Source organism: Engraulis encrasicolus, chromosome 12 (genome assembly GCF_034702125.1).
Source record: "Engraulis encrasicolus isolate BLACKSEA-1 chromosome 12, IST_EnEncr_1.0, whole genome shotgun sequence".
NCBI classification, from domain to species: domain Eukaryota; kingdom Metazoa; phylum Chordata; class Actinopteri; order Clupeiformes; family Engraulidae; genus Engraulis; species Engraulis encrasicolus.
In genome coordinates this window covers 51276850-51296849 of record NC_085868.1, presented here as the reverse complement: position 1 = coordinate 51296849, position 20000 = coordinate 51276850, and the positions used below count along the sequence as shown (strand labels likewise).

Genomic DNA, 20000 nt, shown 5'->3' with positions numbered 1-20000 from the left:
TGGATGACATGGGAGTGAGCTTTCAAGCAAAAGCACACGAGACATGAGCATCGCACAAAATATAAAGTAAAACATTCATAAAACTAATACAACAGTAAATTGCAATGACCAACGATTAGAAGTCATATGTTTAACCACTTTCGATTTCCTGTTCCATTCGTTTTTGAATGAATGGCACATCCCTCAGTTCAGCCTGTCTGCATGCAAATGAACCCAACCCATTCCCAACCACAGCAGCATCGGTAGCCTTGACCATTCCCAGAGCACAGGGGTGCATTTCTCAAAAGAGAAGTTGTTAGCCTGTTAGCAACTTTGGTAGTTGCCAATGGGAAATTGCATTGAAAACAACAAAGTAGCTAATGTAGTAAGTTAAGCTTTGGTTTCGAGAAATCCACCGCAGATGGATTACGTTCATTATGTCTGTTACATCAAGTCTAACAATTTTATTTTGTTCCAGACACCTAAATCTAGATCTAATTTGGCAGTAGACAGCAGAGTTCCAAAGGCCAACATAGTTGCAATACCGACTCTGGCCACCATCCTACACAGTGCACCTTTACAGTAAAGGGTTAATCCATTCTCTGCCCATTCCCAGGGCATGCGGGTGGTGGGTACTCACCAGCCCCCTGCAGTTGTGCATCGTTACAGCCCTAATGCATACATCGATTACATACAACCCACATAACCTGACGACATTACCATTGTGGAGTGATAACACACAGGGTTAACCCCTTAAGACACAGCTTTATGAATTCGTTGTTACCAGTATGGTAATGACCAAGTTGTGGTGCAGCACTAAAGGGCCTGTGTTGTGTCATAGTATTGTAGTGCTATGGTAGTTACATTACAATGGCTGTTACAGCGTGCCACTGGAGGTACAGCGTGCATTAAGGGGCTACTCCATTATCTGCCCATTCCCAGGGCACCTGGGTTCTCACCAGTCCCCTGCAGTTGCTGAGTGTCATGTGGGTAGTCTGTAGGGCTGTAACGATACACTCAACTGACTATTCGGTTCGTACCACGATTTATACCCTACGATTTGATACACCCCACGATTTCACATTTGCTAACATTATAAAATAAAATTCTGATAGTCTAAAAACTTTGATAGTTTACAGGTAAAATAGGTTACAAAAGGCTACTAATAATTTTGAACCGTTTAAATCTAATAATGATGATGATTTGAAGCTTGGAAGCACTATCACTTCATATCATGTGGTTGTTTTCTGGACTGATGGGTGACAAAACTTTGAAAAGGCGTATCACGATACTGCCTCTTTGTATCACGATACGGTACCGTGACTCTGTGTATCACGATTTCTCGGTTCGATACAATATTGTTACAGCCCTAGTAGTCTGGGTACTCACCAGTCCCCTGCAGTTGCTGAGTGTCATGTGGGTAGTCTGGGTACCATGGCTCTAAATTAACACCAGCCAACTAGCCAGTTTGGCTGGTAGAAAATACCATCTTACTAGCCACTTTGTCCCATTAGTCACTCAGTATTTCTTTTGCTAGTAAGATTACCACCTATGATTATGGCTGGTGATGAAAAATGTTAATTTAGAGCCCTGCTGGGTACTCACCAGGCCCCTGTAGTTGCTGAGTGCCATGTGGGTAGTGGGTACTCACCAGTCCCCTGCAGTTGCTGAGTGCCATGTGGGTAGTGGGTACTCACCAGTCCCCTGCAGTTGCTGAGTGCCATGTGGGTAGTGGGTACTCACCAGTCCCCTGCAGTTGCTGAGTGCCATGTGGGTAGTGGGTACTCACCAGTCCCCTGCAGTTGCTGAGTGCCATGTGGGTAGTGGGTACTCACCAGGCCCCTGCAGTTGCTGAGTGCCACCCTGGTGGTGCTGTACTGGTCCCGTAGGTGCCCCGTGTAGTGGCAGTTCTCCACGGCCGCATGCCGCCACTCCTGCCCGTCGCGGCCCCAGTACTCCACCGTGAAGTCCCGCGACACCAGGTGGGGGTTCAGAGTCAGGTTCAGGTGAAAGTGCTTGCCGTACGCCGCCAGCCGGTAGTAGACATTGGCGTGTTCCGAGCCACCGGCGGCGCTGTGTTCCGCTGCGGAACTGGTGGTGGTGGTGGTGGTGGTGGTGGTGGTGGCGGCGGCGGAGGGTTCCGTTGTGCCACGTCTCCGGCGCCCGGGCCGGTGCTGCTTCACAGTGTAGCTGAGGAACTCGCCGCTCTCGCTGACGCGCACCGGGACCGTCAGCTGGTAGTGATCCAGCCGAGACAGGAACTCCTCTGAGGAGGGGAGGGGAGAGGAGAGAGGAGAGGAGAGGAGAGGAGAGGAGAGGAGAGGAGAGGAGAGGAGAGGAGAGGAGAGGAGAGGAGGAGAGTGAAGGGGAGTGAAGGGGAGGGGAGTGGAGGGGAGAGGAGAGGAGAGGAGAGGAGAGGAGAGATGAGGAGAGGAGAAGAGAGGAGAGGAAGAGATGAGGAGAGGAGAGGAGAGGAGAGGAGGAGAGGGGGGAGGAGAGCAGAGGAGAGGAGAAGAGGAGAGGAGGAGGAGAGGAGAGGAGTAGAGAGGAGAGGGGAGAGGAGAGGAGAGGAGAGGAGAGGAGGAAAAGGGAGGAGAGGAGAGGAGATGACAGGAGAGGAAGAGGAGAGGAGATGAGGAGAGGAGAGGAGAGGAGAGGAGAGGAGAGGAGAGGAGAGGAGAGAGGGGAGGAGAGGAGAGGAGAAGAGAGAGGAGCGGAGAGGAGAGGAGAGGAGAGGAGAGGAGAGGAAATGAGGAAATGAGGAAGGGAGAGGAGCGGAGAGGAGAGGAGAGGAGAGGAGAGGGGGGGGGAGGAGAGGAGAGGAGAGCAGAGCAGGAGAGGGCAGGAGAGGAGAGCAGAGCAGGAGAGGAGAGGAGAGGAGAGGAGAGGAGAAGAGATGAGAGGAGAGGAGATGAGAGGAGAGGACAGGAGATGAGGGGAGAAGAGAGGAGAAGATAGGATGAGAGGAGAGGAGGAAAGGAGAGGAGTGGAGAGGAGGAGAGAAGGAGAGGAGGGGAGGAGAAGAGGGGAGAAGAGAGGAGAGGAGAGGAGATGAGAGGAGAGGAGAGGTGAAGAGAAGAGAAGAGAGGAGAGGAGAGGAGAGGAGATGACAGGCGGCAGAGGAGATGAGAGGAGAGGAGAGGAGAGGAGAGGAGAGGAGAGGGGAGGAGAGGAGGAAAGGAGAGGAGAGGAGAGAAGAGGAGATGAAGAGGAAAGAGGAAGAGAGGAGAGGAGAGGAGAGGAGAGGAGAGGAGAGGGGAGGGGAGGTGGAAGGGAGAGGAGGGGAGAGGAGAGGAGCAGAGGGGAGGGGAGGAGAGGAGAGGGGTTTGGAGGAGGATGAAGAAAAGAGAAGAGAAGAGAAGAGAAGAGAAGAGAAGAGAAGAGAAGAGAAGAGAAGAGAAGAGAAGAGAGGGGAGGAGAGGAGAGGCGAGAAGAGGAGAGAGGAAAGAGGAGAGAGGGGAGGAGAGGAGACGGGAGGAGAGGAGAGGAGAGGAGAGGAGAGAAGTGTGGAGGAGAAAAGAGGGGGAGAGAGAGAGAGAGAGAGAGATGCAGGTGGCGCAGTGGTGAAGGACAAGTGAGGTGGTGGAATTGTTCCATGATGTCACAGTAGCACAACAAGAAAAGCCCCAACAACAGCTTGAGTACGGCTGGATGAATTGCCAACACATTTCAATTATGATCAATTACAGCATGCCAAACTAGCAATATGACTTGTGGAATAATGACGTGTTTAAGCAATATGAGTTGCATAATTAACCATTTAAAAACATGGATAACATAAGCTGGTCAAATGAGAATCTCCACAGGCATATTATTAGCAACAGTTAGGAACAGGGTTTTCCCCAGACCTACCAACTTGACTATGTTCCCTGAAAACAATAGATGTTGTGTTGTCAATGTAATTTCTACAGTTCCTTCATCCTAAAAGTATACTTTTAGGAGTTTCTATAGGATATGTCATAGGAAAATGCATAACATAGCATTTCCCGCGATGATGGGCGCGTGTCATTGGTACAGGCTAACCCCCCCGCCCCACCACCACCACCTTGACTAAGGAAATGTCTGCGGGAAGCCCTGAGATTCAAAGGCATGTTAAGCATGCGCACCTCACCTCAGGCACTGTGCTTAAGCACTACCTGTCTCTGACTCAACAGGTGCCACTTTAGAGTGTCAAATGATTCAAGATTCAAGACAGATAAGACAGATAAGAGCAACATGCAGGAGAGGAGAAACTAAACTACCAGCAGGAGAGGTTAAAACAGATGTCTGCAGCGTACGGTGTCCTCTTACCTTGAGAATTATGGGAGAGCGTGTGGTAGTTGTGAGATTCCGAAGCGGCCATTGCTAGGCTCAATATCCAAGTCAGCGTCTTCCACAAAATTTCCATAATTTAGAGGGGGAACGTCTGACATGGGTCTTTGCGGGGGAGGGAGGGAGGGAGGGGAGGGGGCGGGTGGTGTGGGTGTTAGTTGGCGGGATTAGGGAGGGGGGAGGGTTGGTGGGGGTGGGGGGGGGGGGAGGCTACCGTTGGGCTACAGGTATCTGGTCAGTCCACTGCTGCACCATAACACAGCCATGCCTCTGAGGGGGACGTTGGGCTGGGCTGATCTGGTCTGTCCTGGGCCTGGGGCTGGGCTGGGCTGGGGCTGGGCTGGCCCTGGAGCTGGGCTGGGCTGGGGATGGGGATGGGAATGGGAACGGGGATGGGAGTGGGGGAACGGTCTGTTACTCGCACCACCGCGGCGCTGTGTGTCGTGTCCCTCGAGCGGGCGTCCTCCTCAGACGGGGGGCAGGCGTCTCCAGATCGGCACCAGGGGAGCCCCAGCACACGTGGAAGCCATGATGGGAGAGGACAAGATGACAACAACGTTCTTCCCTCCGCACGGCACAGGCGGGCGAGGGGGCCAGGGGGCGGGCGGCACTGACTTCTTGTTTTTACTACTTCAAGTAATTCCACAACAGCAGATCTACACAGGGAGTTGGTCTTGGGCTATCCATCTGCCGGGCTGGTGGGTGGGGAGGACAGACAGAGAGGGAGGGAGGAAGGGGGCATTACCAGCAGGTTCATAACATAGAAGAGGAGACGCAGCAGAGGAGGCTCTCGGGGTTGGACAAACATCTAAAAAGCCTTAAATATAACACAGCAAAACGTTTTTTATTTTATAGATTGCATGGGTGTTCTAAGTCCGTTATGTCTTCTCATGACAACAAAGGTATTAAACAAAGGTTAACAGACTTAGTCTTTGACATGTTCTTCAAAAGCCTTTCTACTGATATGTCTCAATGTAACATGTATGACGAAGAGAAAGTCGTGGCTGACAGTGCATGTGAGTGAGTCCAAAGGCACATTGCCTTTCTCTACTGGTTCCACAATTAATTACACTACTTGGCATCACGCATCAGCAGAGCTCTGCTGTACCCACCTCCGGATGCCCCACTTCTTCTCTCATCAAAAGCGAATGGCACTCTCAGTCTTCAGCTCCATGTTGGCGATGCGCACAATTTGAAGGACAAGTTCATGCTGACCTTTCACGAGAAAACGAATAAAAACACATCTGAGTATGTTCAAACTGTAATACACGTGTAAGAACAGGTGAAAAACAGCGGACTGAAGACGTCCAGGCATGCACAAATCGTGGCGTGTCTCGGGCAACCGCGCGCACATTACCAGCATAAAATGTAACAAAAAAACAAATGATACAGATGGATAGCCTTGCCTTTGGTTATCTGCAAAGCAACAATGTAGTGCATCTCTATGTGTAGGCTACATTTCTTACGACCGAAAATACAGAATGAGCCTGAATGTTGATGGGGATTGGTGGAAGCGCTTGCGTTTCTTGTAGACGCAGACAGCAGAACTTGGCTCAAGCGTGGCTGACCCAGACTACTGGCAACGCATTGGATCAAGCACCAGTCCAGTCCTACTCAACAGGCTGGAGAGAGTAGCCTGCACTTCGTTTGAAGACTCTGCACGACTGTTCCAGCCTTCTAGGCTACAGTCCATCGATGAAATGTGGATCTGAGTGGGACAACTCGAAAAGCACCCCAACACACTGAGTTGTGGCCAGACCATTTCCCCCCTCATCGTTTCCCCTCTTCTGTTCCTCGCTAAAGAATGTCAAGGACTATTTGTTACGGTTGGCAATGGTTTCACTAACTTCCATGGGATAAACAGTAAGCGTTTGGTGTCAGTAGCTTTAAATCACGATTGAGACAGCACAAAATAATGGCTTGTCATCTACAGATCCCATTCTCTCCTGATGCACTCTCCGACACTGACTTTTGGCACATATCCAAGCCCTGTCTGAGTTTCTGGCTTCATCAAAAAAATTCACGTCTGGTCACCGTGTTGTCTTTTACTTTTACGCAAAGGTCAACAGAAATAGGTGTCATTTACACACTAACTATAGGCTACGCATTCCGAAATGATGGCTTATCTAGTTTGGCACAACCGCCGATCTGAAGAGGCAAACTTAAGTTGAGTGCCAAACTTTGTATCAAGCAGGATAGATGGTGCAAATAACTACTGAACACTTGGTTTCAGCAGCGGACGTCTAAGTTGACAACTATCCTACACACAAGGGTGCATCTGCACCAATACGGTCCCATAGTTTAGACACAGACAAACTACACAAATGCAAGCCGCAGCGGCGTGCAGATAAACTGTACCAATATTTAGTTACCGTCATCTTCATTGTCCCAGACACGCAGACAAGAGGACAGAGACAATGGACTTCTTCCGCACTGAAGTTCCAATCCCAGCGCAGTTCAGATCCTTCTCCTGTCCCACTCCTCTCCGCTTAAGCCATCATCTGACTTTGCTGCTCAGAAATACGGCGACTGTCCTTCAAAGAAGTACCGATGTGCTCCAGTATCAACAGTCCTGCTGGCACTTCGATTATCCGTCAATTAACAGCTCCAAATGAAGCGAAGAAAACATTTTATTCGCATGCACACCGCTATCAATGTGCGGCAAAATCCAGGTGTCTGCTTGGTTTACTTGCTGGCGCAAATTCGTTGGCCGTTCTTTACGTGTGCGATAGACTAGCACAGATACACAGTGGAGCTTTGCATGCAGCAGGGCAGCCAGTCGAGCTGAAGTAGCCTCTTTAATAGGTCGCCGGCCTCAAGCCAAGAAGAGCAGAGCGAGCCGCTTCAAATCGGCAGCATCTCACTGGGAGGTTCGACCTGACGTCAGTAGACTACAGATGTGCTGATCAGTGCGCATGTCAGGTCACGTGACGTTTGGGGGTTGCGGGTGGGGTGCGCACTTTGGGGTACGCGCCAGACTTGGTACGCGCTGTCAGACAGACATCCCTGCATCCCTGCATCTCTGACCTTTTATCTAATAATTAAAAGCACAACCCACCTCAAAAATGATGAATAAGTATGTCTCACCTGCCCCCCCTTTTTAGAATGCGGTGACATTATAAAAATAAATGATGAATGATGATGGTGTTGTTGGTCTTAAAAATTCACAAATACTTTCCTTTCATGTCTTTTAAAGGCTCCCGTCTTTAATTGGGGGGGGGGGGGCGTTTTGTGGCTCAAAAGAGCAAACCTTGACATATTAATTAGGCAGTCTACAGATGATGTTAATTTAAGAAAAAAAAACAATAACTTGCAAATAAGTTTTGATATCAGCGCCAACAATTGCACCTGCACAAGTCCAAGCATATCTGCAGAAAGCTTGGGTGGTAATTCACTTATCATCACAAAATTACAGGCTACATGACGTTACATCAACAGGCTATGACTCGGCATTTGTCTGAAGTCCCCGAGAGTTGAAACGCTGCTTTCCAACCGTGAGTAAGAGGCGACACCTGGTGTTAAAGCCTTGCTGGTGAGTATCTAGAGTTTGCGTCCCACAAAAAACGTATTCACACTTCCAATCTATATCTAAAGTAGATTTTTTTTAAATCGTGTAATTTTAAAGGTGTCAAAAGTAAAAAGGAAAACAAAATCCAACACTAGTAGCCTAACTCAGGCTTGAAGTGGGGGGGGGACTCAGGGAACTCAGTTCCCCCACCTCTTAATTTTCATCATCAGAGTTCCTGCACTAATCTTGTGCGCCACATTTTATAAGTGGCGAGGGTTCCTTCACTTCTGTTTGGATGATAAGTTAGGGTTCCTGCACTTCTATTTGTCCACTTCAAGCACTGGCCTAACTTGCCCTAGTACAGCAGACCCGTGGAGGACACTTGTGTTATGATCAGCTAACTCTGAACTTGGATCAAGTTTGTGGTGGGTCCTTGTTAGGTTTTCTGTTTTTCAGTAGGCTACAACACGGTCTCTCATAAGGTGCAATGGAGTAAATGGTGTAACAGTTATGTAAGGCCATGTGCTGTAATTACACCACAAATTTACTTTTACTTTTGACACCTCTGTGTAATTGTCAAATTGTAATATACAATACTGGTGTCTCTTTAATATTTTTGCCATCATTCTCAGAATGATAACTGACGGCTGTGACCTGAAAGATGATAGAGAAGGCACAGATTGATATTCCAAGATAATTGTGTGCAATTTGATTGCATTGTCAGTGCTGTGGAGCAGAATGAATGTCAGTTTTGAGAAGTGGGTGGTAACACCACTTTTTCTGCGTAGTGCCCCCGAAAAGTCAACACACCCCTGTTCAAATGCCAGGTTTTTGTTCCGTAAAAAACATGACAGGAAGACAAATAATTTCACAACTTTTCCCACTTAAATCTTAACTATTATCCTGCACAATGCAATTGAAAAACAAACTCAAAGCTTTAAAGGGAAAGAATAGAAAATAAAAAAAACTTCAATTAACATGGTTGCATAAATACAGTATGCACACCCTTAAACTGATACCTTGTTGCAGCACCTTTGGCTTCTTTTACAGTACTCGTTCTTCATTGGGTAGGAGTCAATCAGCATGGCAAACGTTGATGTGGCAATATTTGTCCACTTATCTTTGCAGAGGCTCCAAATCTGACAGATTGCACATGCATCTCATCTGCGCAGTCCTTCTCAGATCGCCCAACAGATGTTCCGTGTCATACAGGTCTGAACTCTGTCTGGGCCATTTCAAAACCTCAATCTTATTCTAATGAAGGCATTTTTTGTTTCATTTTTGGCATGTGTCTAAGGCAATTGTTGTTCTGAATGATTAAGTTCATCCACATCATCACCTTTCTAACACGGGGGAGAAGGTTTTGTGCTAATGGCTCCAGTGGAACTGTTCATAATTCCTGCCTGCCCGACTTAAGCCCCAGTTACAGCTGAAGAACAACAGTCACATAGCATGATGCTGCCACCACCATGCTTTACTTTACGCATGGTGTTACCTTGGCAATGTAGTGTTGTTTTTGTGCCAAACCTACCTTTTGGAATTATGTCCAAAATGTTCAACCTTGGTTTCACCTGACCATAACACATCTTCCCACAGGCATTTGGGAGATTACTGAAGTATTTTTTGCAAAAATACTCCACCAAGATTGAACATTGGTCATAATTCCAAAGGGTATGTTTGGCACAAAACATCACCCCAATGACACCATACCTAACGTGAAGTATGGTGGTGACAGCATTGTTCTTTTGTGCTGTTTTTCTTCAGCTGTTAGGGGCCTTCATTAGGGAGGAGGGAATTATCAACATGTCCACAGGGACCGTGGTAGTGGCACAAAACCTTTGGCCCCCTGGTAGAAAGGTGAAGATGCAGAGGAACTAATCTTTCAGAATGATAATTTCTCCAAGCACACGCCTTAATCTACAAAACAATATCTTCACCAGAATAAGATTGAGGTTTTGGAATGGCCCACAGAGTTCAGACCTGTATCCCATTGAACATCAGTTGGGTGATCTTGGACTTTGTACAGTATAGGAGATGCACTCGCAATCTGTCTGATTTGGAGGGCTTTTGCAAAGAGGGGTGAACGAATACACGTATTGCCATGCATGTTGATAGAATCTTACCAACAAAATATTTTGTGCTGTAATGAAAGCCAAATAAAAGGTGCTGCAACTAAGTATTATTTTAATGGTGTGTATATTTATGCAGCAATGTTAATTTAAAGTGTTTTATCTATTGTTTCCCTTTAAAGCTTTATGCTTGTGTCTCAATTGCATTGTACAGCTTTATAGTTTAGATTGAAGGTGGAAAAAGCTGTGAATTTATTTGTCTTTCTGTCATTTTTTACATCACAAAAACCTGACATTTGATGAGGGGTGTGTAGACTTTTTGATTCAAAATTTGAAGCCACTGTATCTTTTGTTTTTTTATGTATACCATGTTGTGTGTCTGCCTATTGGGTCTAGAGCCTGTAATAAAGTTCATATATCACACAATGACAATGTCTAAGATAGGCCTATATGATATAGGTTTAAACGTTGAAAATGACATGTTTTTTTTTTATTTTATTTTTTTTATAAAGAAACATCTGCTCTTCAATGATCTGGAGTGTGTAGGCTATATTTTTGGTCCTGTATGTATTTGGCTCATACCTGAAGATCATATTCATTTTTCTCTTTCTTACATCAAGAAATGTATAAAACGATAGCCTAATTAAACCATACTGATCATTCAGTGTTGGTTACAAAGGAAACGTTTAATCTTTCTTAACAACAAAGATGCATTAGACCTACTCCCGCAGTTGCAGTAATTTTAGAAGTTGAAGTACCTGTACATGAGTTTAGGTGCTGGTTACACGTAAGATGATATTTAAAAAAAACAAAAAAAAAACAATTAAGTATCCTTTTACGCAGCCTATAACACACACGTGGATTAAAAATGAAAACTCCATAGTGACAGGTGAAGGATATAGATTTTTAAAAGAGCAGCTTTGAAATGAGATTTCTAAAAGTCTGCTTGAACATAAGGCCAAACCTGATGATCTTGAAACATATCTACAAGTGTAAACGGCTTCACAGTTTGTGTGAATTTGCTATGAGGTGTCATGTAAAAGCATCACATAGTTACCAGTAATGATCAAACTTCCTGGGCAGTTGTGTATACTCCTAGGCCAGCCATTTATGTACATCAATGAAGACTACACTCATAATGACATTCTAATTTCCAATTCTTCATTTTTATCATCATTGTAGATAAAAGAACAGAGAGACCAAATGCACTTCTTGCAAACAGTTTTATTCACCTTCTATTTTCCTTCTCACATTTTCTTTTTACAACAACCATCAATGGAATCTGATCAACACACCTTGGACAACTAATGCCAGTTGTTCCAAGACTAAGACAAGAATCTTTCTCAAGTGCAGCAGACGTACTTGACACACATCACCAGGGGCCTATACTAGGAAGCTGGTTCAGGAGTAAACCAGACTATAAGGTAAGAGCAAAAAATAAGAAGAGCCAGGAGTCCTCATGTCCTTCTATTAGATGATTTACCTCTTTAACTTAAAGGGGTATGCCACTATTTTGAGGCTTACTACAGTTAAAATTGTTGGCTGGGGTTTATAAAGGTGGTAAAGTGTCTTATTTTTCATGTAAGCCGTTGTCTTGCTTTAAGACAAGTTAAAAGAGGGAATGTGTCGCTAAGCTAGTGAAAGTCAATGGATCCGTGTAGCATTGTAGCATGCTACACGGATCCATTGACTTTCACTAGCTTAGTGACATATTCCCTCTTTTAACTTGTCTTAAAGCAAGACAACGGCTTACATGAAAAATAAGACATTTTACCACCTTTATAAACCCTGGCCAACGATTTTAACTGTATTAAGCCCCAAAATAGTGGCATATCCCTTTAACCTGGATTACTCCCAAGCCATCTTCTTAGTATACCCCTCTGATTTCCAAAACTTTTGAGGCAATGCAGTGGGTATCTAGGGGGAACTAAAAGTTTGACATTTAAGAGATTTTTCTGTAACACTTTACTTGACGCCGGTGTCATATGCATGTCATTACAGTGTCTTATTATATGGTTGTGACGTCATCGGTCGAATGCTCCATTCATTTCAACGGGGCTCCCCAACGTTCGCACGTCTGTTATTTTTCGATAACGGACGGGTTGGTCTATAACAGACCGCTGTCAATGGCAACAAGACTTTTCACTGCTAAAGCGACTTTTCAACAAGACTCTAATCAGCTGCTGTGATAGACAACACCTGTTGTCCTGGCTACCTAGCTGTTGCCTAGCGGTGTTCCACCACAACGGCACTGTTTTGTTTTGCGCAGCAACAATCTTTTGACATTAAAAACTATAGGCCTAAAGAAATGTCCCCGCCATGTGTGAATCATTTAAGTATATCCATATAATAAGCGGGTTAACTTTCGGCGAGTCGGTCGCTTTGTGGAATAGCAGCACTTCAGAGAGAACAAGACCCCTCCGCTCCGCGTCGGGGTCTAAAGATTCTCTCTGTCGTGCTGCTATTCCACGGTAGCGACCTTCTCGCCGAACGTTAACCCTTACATAATAGTGTCATGGCACAGTTATGCACGTGTCATAAACATTATGTCCATGTCAAACATTTTAATGACTGTTGGCCTTGAGAGACATTCGGTTATGGCAAGTTGTCTTTGCCATAACCAAATGTCACTTTTGAGGCCAACAGTCATAAAACATTTACGACATGGACATGATGTTTATCACTTATCTAAGACTGTGTCATGACAACATTATGACAATGTAATGACATGCATATGACACCGGCGTCAAGTTAAGTGTTACCGATTTTTCCCTCTGCCAGAACGGATGACTAAGAGCTGAGCGCCACAATGCGGACACAGGGACCAGGGCACCTTGGGAACGCTTCACACGGCATTGTTGCAGAAAACAGAACACAAAAAAAGACAAACGAGCACCTTTGATAAACGTTCCAGTGCTTCTGTGCGGTCAGTAAAGTCCCCAGAGCCATGGACACAAGGTGTTTAATCCCCAGAGTCACGGACAAGCTGTTTAAACCCCAGAGTCACGGACAAGGTGTTTAATCCCCAGAGTCACAGACAAGGTGTTTAAACCTTTCTACACCAAATGGTTTTCAATTAATCTTGTGGCTCGTATGCCTTTTGGTTCTCCATCCCGTGTGTGTGTGTGTGTGTGTGTGTGTGTGTGTGTGTGTGTGTGTGTGTGTGGGCCAGTATTCATGTCTTTAAATGCAACAGTCCACCTTATTGGGCCTTCCGAGCGCGCATATACACATATACGTGTGTGTGTGTGTGTGTGTGTGTGTGTGTGTGTGTGTGTGTGTGTGTGTGTGTGTGTGTGTGTGTGTGTGTGTGTGTGTGTGTGTGTGTGTGTGTGTGTGTGTGTGTGCGTGTGTGTGTGCGTGTTTATTGTGACATCTGGGCCTCCATGGCTCCGGCTGCCCACTCGGGGGCCACCTGACTGATCTTCTCCAGCAGGTTGTTGACCTGGAAGCAGAGAGACTGGATCTGCTTATCCCACGTAGGCAGCGGCTCACGAGCTGAGGAAGAGGTGTAGGAGGAGGAGGAGGGGGAGGAGGAGGAAGAGGAGGAGGAGGTGGAGGTGGAGGAGGAAGAGGACAAAAAGGAAGAGGAGGATGAGGAGAGGAGGAGAGGAGAGGAGGAGGAGGAGGAGGAGGAGGATGAAGAGGAGGAGGAGGATGAAGAGGATGAGGAGGAGGAGGAGGAGGATGAAGAGGAAGAGGACGATGAGGAGGAGGAGGAGGAGAGGTAGGAGGAGAGGGAGGGGGAGGGGGAGGAAGGGGGGGGAGGAGGAGGGGGGGAGGAGGAGAAAGAGGAGGAGGGAGAGGAAGAGGAGGAGGAGGAGAGGAGAGAGGAGGAGGCAGAGGAGGAGGAGGAAGATGAGGAGAAGGTGGAGTAGGAGGAGGAGGCAGAGGAGGATGATGAAGAGGAGGAGGAGGAGGAGGAGAGGGAGGGGGAGGGGGAAGAGGAGGAGGAGGAGGATGAGGAGGATGAAGAGGAGGAGGAGGAGGAGAGGGAGGGGGAGGTGGGGAGAGGAGGAAGCGGAGGAGGAGTAAGAGGAGGAGGAGGAAGAGGGGAAGGAGGAAGAGGAGGAGGAGGAGGAGAAGAGGAGGAGGAGGAGGAGAAGAGAGGAGGAAGAGGAGGAAGAAGAAGAGGAGGAGGAGGAAGAGGGGGAGGAGGTGGAAGAGGAGGAAGAGAAAGAGGTGGGGTGGAGGAGGGAGATGGGGAGGAGGAGGAGGAGGAAGAGGAGGGAGAGGAGGAGGGTGAGCAGGAGGAGGAAGAGGAGGAAGAGGAGGAGGAGGAGGAGATGGGGATGAGGAGGAGGAGAAGGGGAGGAGGAGAAAGAGGAGGAGGAGGAGGAGAAAGAGGTGGGGGTGGAGGAGGGAGAGGAGGAGGCCGAGGAGGAGGCCGAGGAGGAGGAGAGGGGAGAGGAGGAGGAGGAGGAAGAGGAGGATGGGGAGGAGGAGCAGGAAGATGAGGAGGAGGAGGGGGAGGAGGAAGAAGTGGAGGAGGAGGAGGAAGAGGATGAGGAGGAAGAGGAAGAAGCAGAGGAGGAGGAGGAGGAAGCGGAGGGGGAAGATGAGGAGGAAGACGAGGAGGAGGAAGAGGGGGAGGAGGAGGAGGAGGAAGAAGAGGAGTAGGAAGAGGGGGAGGAGGAGGAGGAGGGGGAGAAGGAGAAAGAGGAGGAGGAGGAGGAGGAGGCAGAGGAGGAGGAGAAGGAGGAGGAGGAGAGGAAAAGGGGAGGAGGGGTAAGATGGAGAGGATGGAGGAGGGAGAGGATGGAGAGGGAAGAGAAGGGAACGCATGGTCAGTATTTGCTGAGAAACAATATGAGTAAACTCTGTTTACACGTACAACAGAAACCTGATATCTCCACCAGAAACTAATGAATTATTCATTTATTTTTTAAAAATATAGGTACAGTAAATTAGTATTGAAACTCGTATCAACTGGTCAGTTTTAATGACTACAGAGTAACTTTATTGATCGCCGGGGGGAAATTAAGGTAAGTTCAGTAACTAAGTATGAGTTTTGTAAATTATTTAAAATCCATGTTTAATGATAAAATGTTTATTTATTTAGATAATACTGGTTTTGAAAAAAACAAACAATTAAGATGTAACAGAAAGTGTATATGCAAGGCTTCAGCTGGTTGGTGACTATGTACAAGAACACTTTTAAGAAACTGACTTTCGAAGTGGATAATGCGGTCTATTTGTTCGATCAAGCCGTTCATGTGATATTACAGAGTTGAAACCATGTAATATCATACCACATACGCAAGAGTACTTCTACTTCTAATTTATCCGACTCTGGTTACTCACTTTCGAAGTGGACGATTCCGTCTATTTGGTCGATGAAGCCGTTCATGCGTCCCTCTGTGATCATCTGGGAGGCGATCTTCTCAGCCTGCACAGGGGAACACACATTTACATTTACATTTACACTGATATTACACATCATTACTGTACTTATTAGTGTCTCAATTACTATGCAATGTAATGCGGATCTTGTCAACCTACACAGGCCAGGGGAACACACAGCACAGCATTCAACACCAACACGCCTTCAGAACTTCAGACCTTGGTAATCCCATATACATCTCCAGGCCACTTTATTAGAATAGCATGAAAAAGTTGATTTATTTCCATAATTCCATCAATAATGTTAAACTGTCATGGATTATAGATTCATGGCCCAGTTTTTTAACTATTCCAATCATTAAATTGTTTATTTTTACATATTTTGGTCTTCCAGCTCAAAAAACCCATGAATTGGGGAATTCGCATTATTAGAATATTGTAATAAAATCACAATTTTCTTCATCAAAATTCGGGTCACATTAAATCAGTTGAAATTTGGTACTTTCTACATAACATGCAATGTTCAATACTTGGTTAGGACTCTCTCTGTCTTAGTAACGGCCATGATGCGTTTAACATTGAAGTCAATGGCAGAAACAGTGCATGGGAGTTATGGAAGCCCAGATATCCTTGATGCTTTGCTGTCAGCTGTTCTTGTTTGCTGACCTGGTGTCCCACACTTCACTCTTCAATATACCCTGTAGATTTCCATGCCACGTTTTGGCGCTAACTCACCAGTTTAATTCTAAATCACCAGAAATGAAACCCCATTGAAAATGAATGGGGTTTTATTTCTGGTGAGTTAGAATCTACAATCCATGACAGTTTAACATTATTGATGGAATTATGGAAATAAATAAACTTTTTCATGCTATTCTAATAAAGTGGCCTGGAGCTGTATTGCTTGTTATATCGCTTGTTATATCGCTTGTTATATCGCTTGTTTAAGTCCTCTAATGCAAACTGCCCTCAACATCAGTGTCTCAATTAGTATGTTATGTACAGCAATGAACATAAAATGATTGGAAAAATGTACGAGTCAAAACAAAAAGTATTTTGACATTGGCGTTGACATTGGTTCAGACACTTCAGACCTTACAAATGCAATTACTTATTAGATAGTGTCTCAATTGCGATTCAATGTCAAGTAATGAAGATATGTCAATAGTAACGAGCCAACATCAGACAGATTCTTTTGTATTTTGACCGTCTGCAATAGTTCAGGAACCCGTTTCTCAATAGTGTCATTGATGACCAATTAGCATTTTAGTTGATTGCTTATGGGAAATTGCATTGCAAACTACTTCGTTGATAACTTCAATATTACTGTAGTGGGTGGAATCTGAGGCCAGGTTGAACCATCTGGTGGGGCCCCCACATCCGGGCCCCAGGCCTTGTGTTTGACTTGGATATGACTTAAAGTGATACTGTCCCATTTTTGGAAATAAGGGACAGTATCAACCGTTCTCTGAGTATGGCAGTGCAAATTTTACCTCTAAGCTAGCAGTTAACATCGAGTCCTATGAGACCAGTTAGCCGCCAGCTGGTCTCATAGGACACAATGTTAATTGCTAGCTCGGATGTAAAATTTGCACTACCATACTTAGAGAACGGCAGGAAGTACAGGGGAAAGGTAACGCTCAATCACTTAACTCAAGGAGAGGTGTAAAATAAGCTTATTTCCACAAATGGGACAGTATCACTTTAAAGTTTAGTGGGAGGCATGACATCTCACTTTAGCGGGGGGAATCTCCAGCAGAGCTCCCAGCTCCTCAAAGGTGATGTTGTTGTAGAGCTTGCTGTTAATGCTCCCAGCTGTTGAATGGCACAACGTTTCGAACCGCAGTGCTTCTTCAAGTACAACGAAATGTCGCACCATCAAACGACTGGGAGCATTAAACAACAGTGCTGCAGACATTTATCATTGATATTACTTTGGAATCTCACTTTAGCAGGGGGGATCTCCAGCAGAGCTCCCAGCTCCTCGAAGGTGATGTTGTTGTAGAGTTTGCTGGCCGAGAGCAGGTTGTGCTCGATCACCGCTCGGTCCAGGATGCTGGAGCCTGACAGGGGGCAAGGAAAAGACATCATGCCACTTCATTTCAACCTAGTATGCACCAGGCTTGTACGAATTTCCGAATTGAATGAATTTGAATTCAAAGTAATGCCATAATATGAACACTAGGTGGTGGTGTTCTATGTACTCTCAATGGGTGGTGTAGCTTAAATTCAAAGAAATTCAAGGTAATGAAACCACCACCTAGTGTTCGTATTATGGCATTCCTTTGAATTAAAATTCATTCAGTTCGGAATTTCGCACAAACCTGGTATGCACCACAGATGTAATACATGCATTATGTACAGGTAGACTAATAAGTATTTGATCCCTTGATTATTTTGTTCGTTTTCCTTCTAACAAAGACATGATTGGTTTATAATTTGAATGGTGTATTCGTGTATTCTACCATGGAGAGACAGAATATCAAAAAGAAAATCCAGAAATTAAGTCTGAAGAATATACTATATATTAATTCATTTATATTTAATCGAGGGAAATAAGTATTTGATCTCCTACCAACCATTAAGAGTTCTGTTCCCAATCAACGTTTTATCTGAATTGAATACATCTGTAAATAGTAACCACATTGAATCAGAAGAATCAGTCTATCAATAAGACTCCAAACTCACCAACACGTGAAAGACCAAAGAGCTGTCAAATGATGCCAGGGGCAAGATTGTAATGGGATCCTGCATATTAACCCATTGATGCCTAAAGCACCTGCAAAACGCCTGCTGAATGCCTAAGCCCTTGTTGAGAGAGTTGCCCTCAGCCCATTAAACACCTAAATATATCAGCCTCTGATGCACATAAAAACATGAAACATGATTGCATTTAAACCCCAAGACCCTCATCTTGCATTAGAATGTGTTCATTCAGCTCTAACATACGCACATTTTTTAAAAGTAAACTGAAATCTCAAGAGCCTGAATGCAGCATTTATTTGTCTCCAGGCACCAAAGGTCAAATAGCATACAAATCATCAGGCTAAAATGGGTCAAGGGGTAAACTGTTGTCGCAGTTCTTTCAAATGTTAAGAAATACAAAATGACCATCGATCATCAATCAGTCCTGTTAGCGGTTCCATGCCAGATTTGACCTTGTGGGGATTCAATGATCAGGAGAACAGAGAGAAATCACCTTAGATCAGTATGGGAAGAGCTAGACAATGATCTCAAAGCAGCCGGGACCTCAATCACTAAGAAAACAATTGGTAACACTTAATGCCACCGAGGATGAATCCTGCAGTGCGTGTATGTACGGTTTATTGTTTATTTATTGTTTATTTGTTGGATCCCCATTTTATTCTTCCTGGGTTCCTTTTCTTCAATAAAATCAATTCATCAGGTATTAAAAAATTACATCTGTGATAATACAAAAAAAACAATACAATAACATATTAGAGTAGGCTATATAAACAAAAGACATTCAAATCACACAATTGAATACAACCTGCTAATAAATATCAATTTAACAATATAAACATCAACCATCTTAAAAATATCTCTTTACAAAAATATCTTAACTTGTTTTTTTAAAACTTGCTTTGTAATTTATTTGTGGTTGGCATACTATTCCATCCAGTGATTGCTCTGTATCCCACTGTTCGCTGTAGGGCATTAGTGTTAGGACATGGGTACTACAAATGTTCCAATCGTTGCAGACCTTGTATTATAAATATGGGTGTTAGAAATTTTACAGAATCTGCTATATTGTTTCAGAGGGGGTTTATTATTTAAAATTGCCTATGTTCAGGTCAATAAAGAGACCATACATTTATCTTAAACTTTTAGCCAGTGTAAAGAGGAGTGCATATGTGTAATGCGGGTATATTGTGAGCATTGGCCTTGTTTTGCACTACCTGAAGTTTGGCTAGATGTGCTCCACATGCATTAGATTAGACCATACTATGTTACAACACTCCATACTCCATGGTGCCCCTGCCTCAGAAGGAACCTGTGCAGGCTCACCTGAGGTTTGCCACTGAACATCAGACTGGTTTAGGGTATGATAGGGAGGTTCTGTAGTCACATGAAACAAAAATCAAACGGTTTGGCATTAACACAACTCAATGTGCTTTGTGGCAGAGAAATGCTGCCTATGATCTCAAGAACACCTCATGCATGAACGTGGTAACATTATGTTTTGAGGTTGTTTGTCTGGCCAAAAAACACATGACAACTTCACACGTCAACAAATGGATAGAGGGAGACATGTAAACGTACAATGCTGAGTGCCAACCTCCTTCCCTCCACCACAAGACTGAAGGTGGGTTATGGATGGGTCTCCCAATATGACAATAATACACACAATACAGCGAAAGCAACGAAGGAGTGGCTCAAGAAGAAGCACATTAAGCTCATGAAGTGGCCTAGACAGTCTCCAAACAATAACCCTACAGTAATCCTATGGAGGGAACTGAAGCTCCTATTTGCCAAGCTACAGCCATAAAACGTCAATGATTGAAGAGATGATCTGCAAGGAAAAGTGGACAAAATCCCTTCTAATATATCCACAAACATTGTCAGTAACTAAAAGAAATATTTGACCTCTGCGCTAGAAAAGTACTTTGTCTTATTCGGCTAAAGGTGTCAAATACTTATTTCCCTCAAGGGAACACAAATCAATTAATATATATTCTTCAAAGCTATTTTCTGGATATTCTTTTCGATATTGTGTCTCTCCATATTAGAATACACCATCCATTAAAATTATAGACTGATCGGGTCTT

General features: G+C 44.9%; 2 protein-coding genes and 1 long non-coding RNA gene across 4 annotated transcripts in view; all 3 read right to left on the bottom strand.

Annotated features, from left to right (window-relative positions):
- adamts6 (ADAM metallopeptidase with thrombospondin type 1 motif, 6) overlaps positions 1 to 4385 on the bottom strand; it is a 161417-nt gene extending 157032 nt beyond the window's left edge. Inside the window, exons 1-2 of the mRNA XM_063212425.1 lie at positions 4270 to 4385; positions 1815 to 2245 (exon numbers count right to left, since the gene is read on the bottom strand). Coding sequence (XP_063068495.1) covers positions 1815 to 2245; positions 4270 to 4366 — 528 coding nt within the window. The 5' untranslated portion in view covers positions 4367 to 4385. The remainder of the gene's footprint in view (positions 1 to 1814; positions 2246 to 4269) is intronic.
- Positions 4386 to 4514: 129 nt separating this feature from the next.
- On the bottom strand, positions 4515 to 7092 carry LOC134459921 (uncharacterized). The gene is made up of 3 exons (XR_010036900.1): positions 6663 to 7092; positions 5403 to 5505; positions 4515 to 4985 (listed from the first exon to the last, which is right to left on the bottom strand). It is a non-coding gene; the product is annotated as an uncharacterized LOC134459921 (long non-coding RNA).
- A 5214-nt stretch (positions 7093 to 12306) lies between these two features.
- cops4 (COP9 constitutive photomorphogenic homolog subunit 4 (Arabidopsis)) overlaps positions 12307 to 20000 on the bottom strand; it is a 17070-nt gene continuing 9376 nt past the window's right edge. The window contains exons 8-11 of one of the 2 annotated variants that reach the window (XM_063212423.1): positions 19240 to 19290; positions 17158 to 17273; positions 15172 to 15256; positions 12307 to 13365 (exon numbers count right to left, since the gene is read on the bottom strand). In XM_063212423.1, the coding sequence (XP_063068493.1) occupies positions 13232 to 13365; positions 15172 to 15256; positions 17158 to 17273; positions 19240 to 19290 (386 nt within the window). In that variant the 3' untranslated portion in view covers positions 12307 to 13231. The remainder of the gene's footprint in view (positions 13366 to 15171; positions 15257 to 17157; positions 17274 to 19239; positions 19291 to 20000) is intronic. The other variant, XM_063212424.1, reaches the window with a different exon arrangement.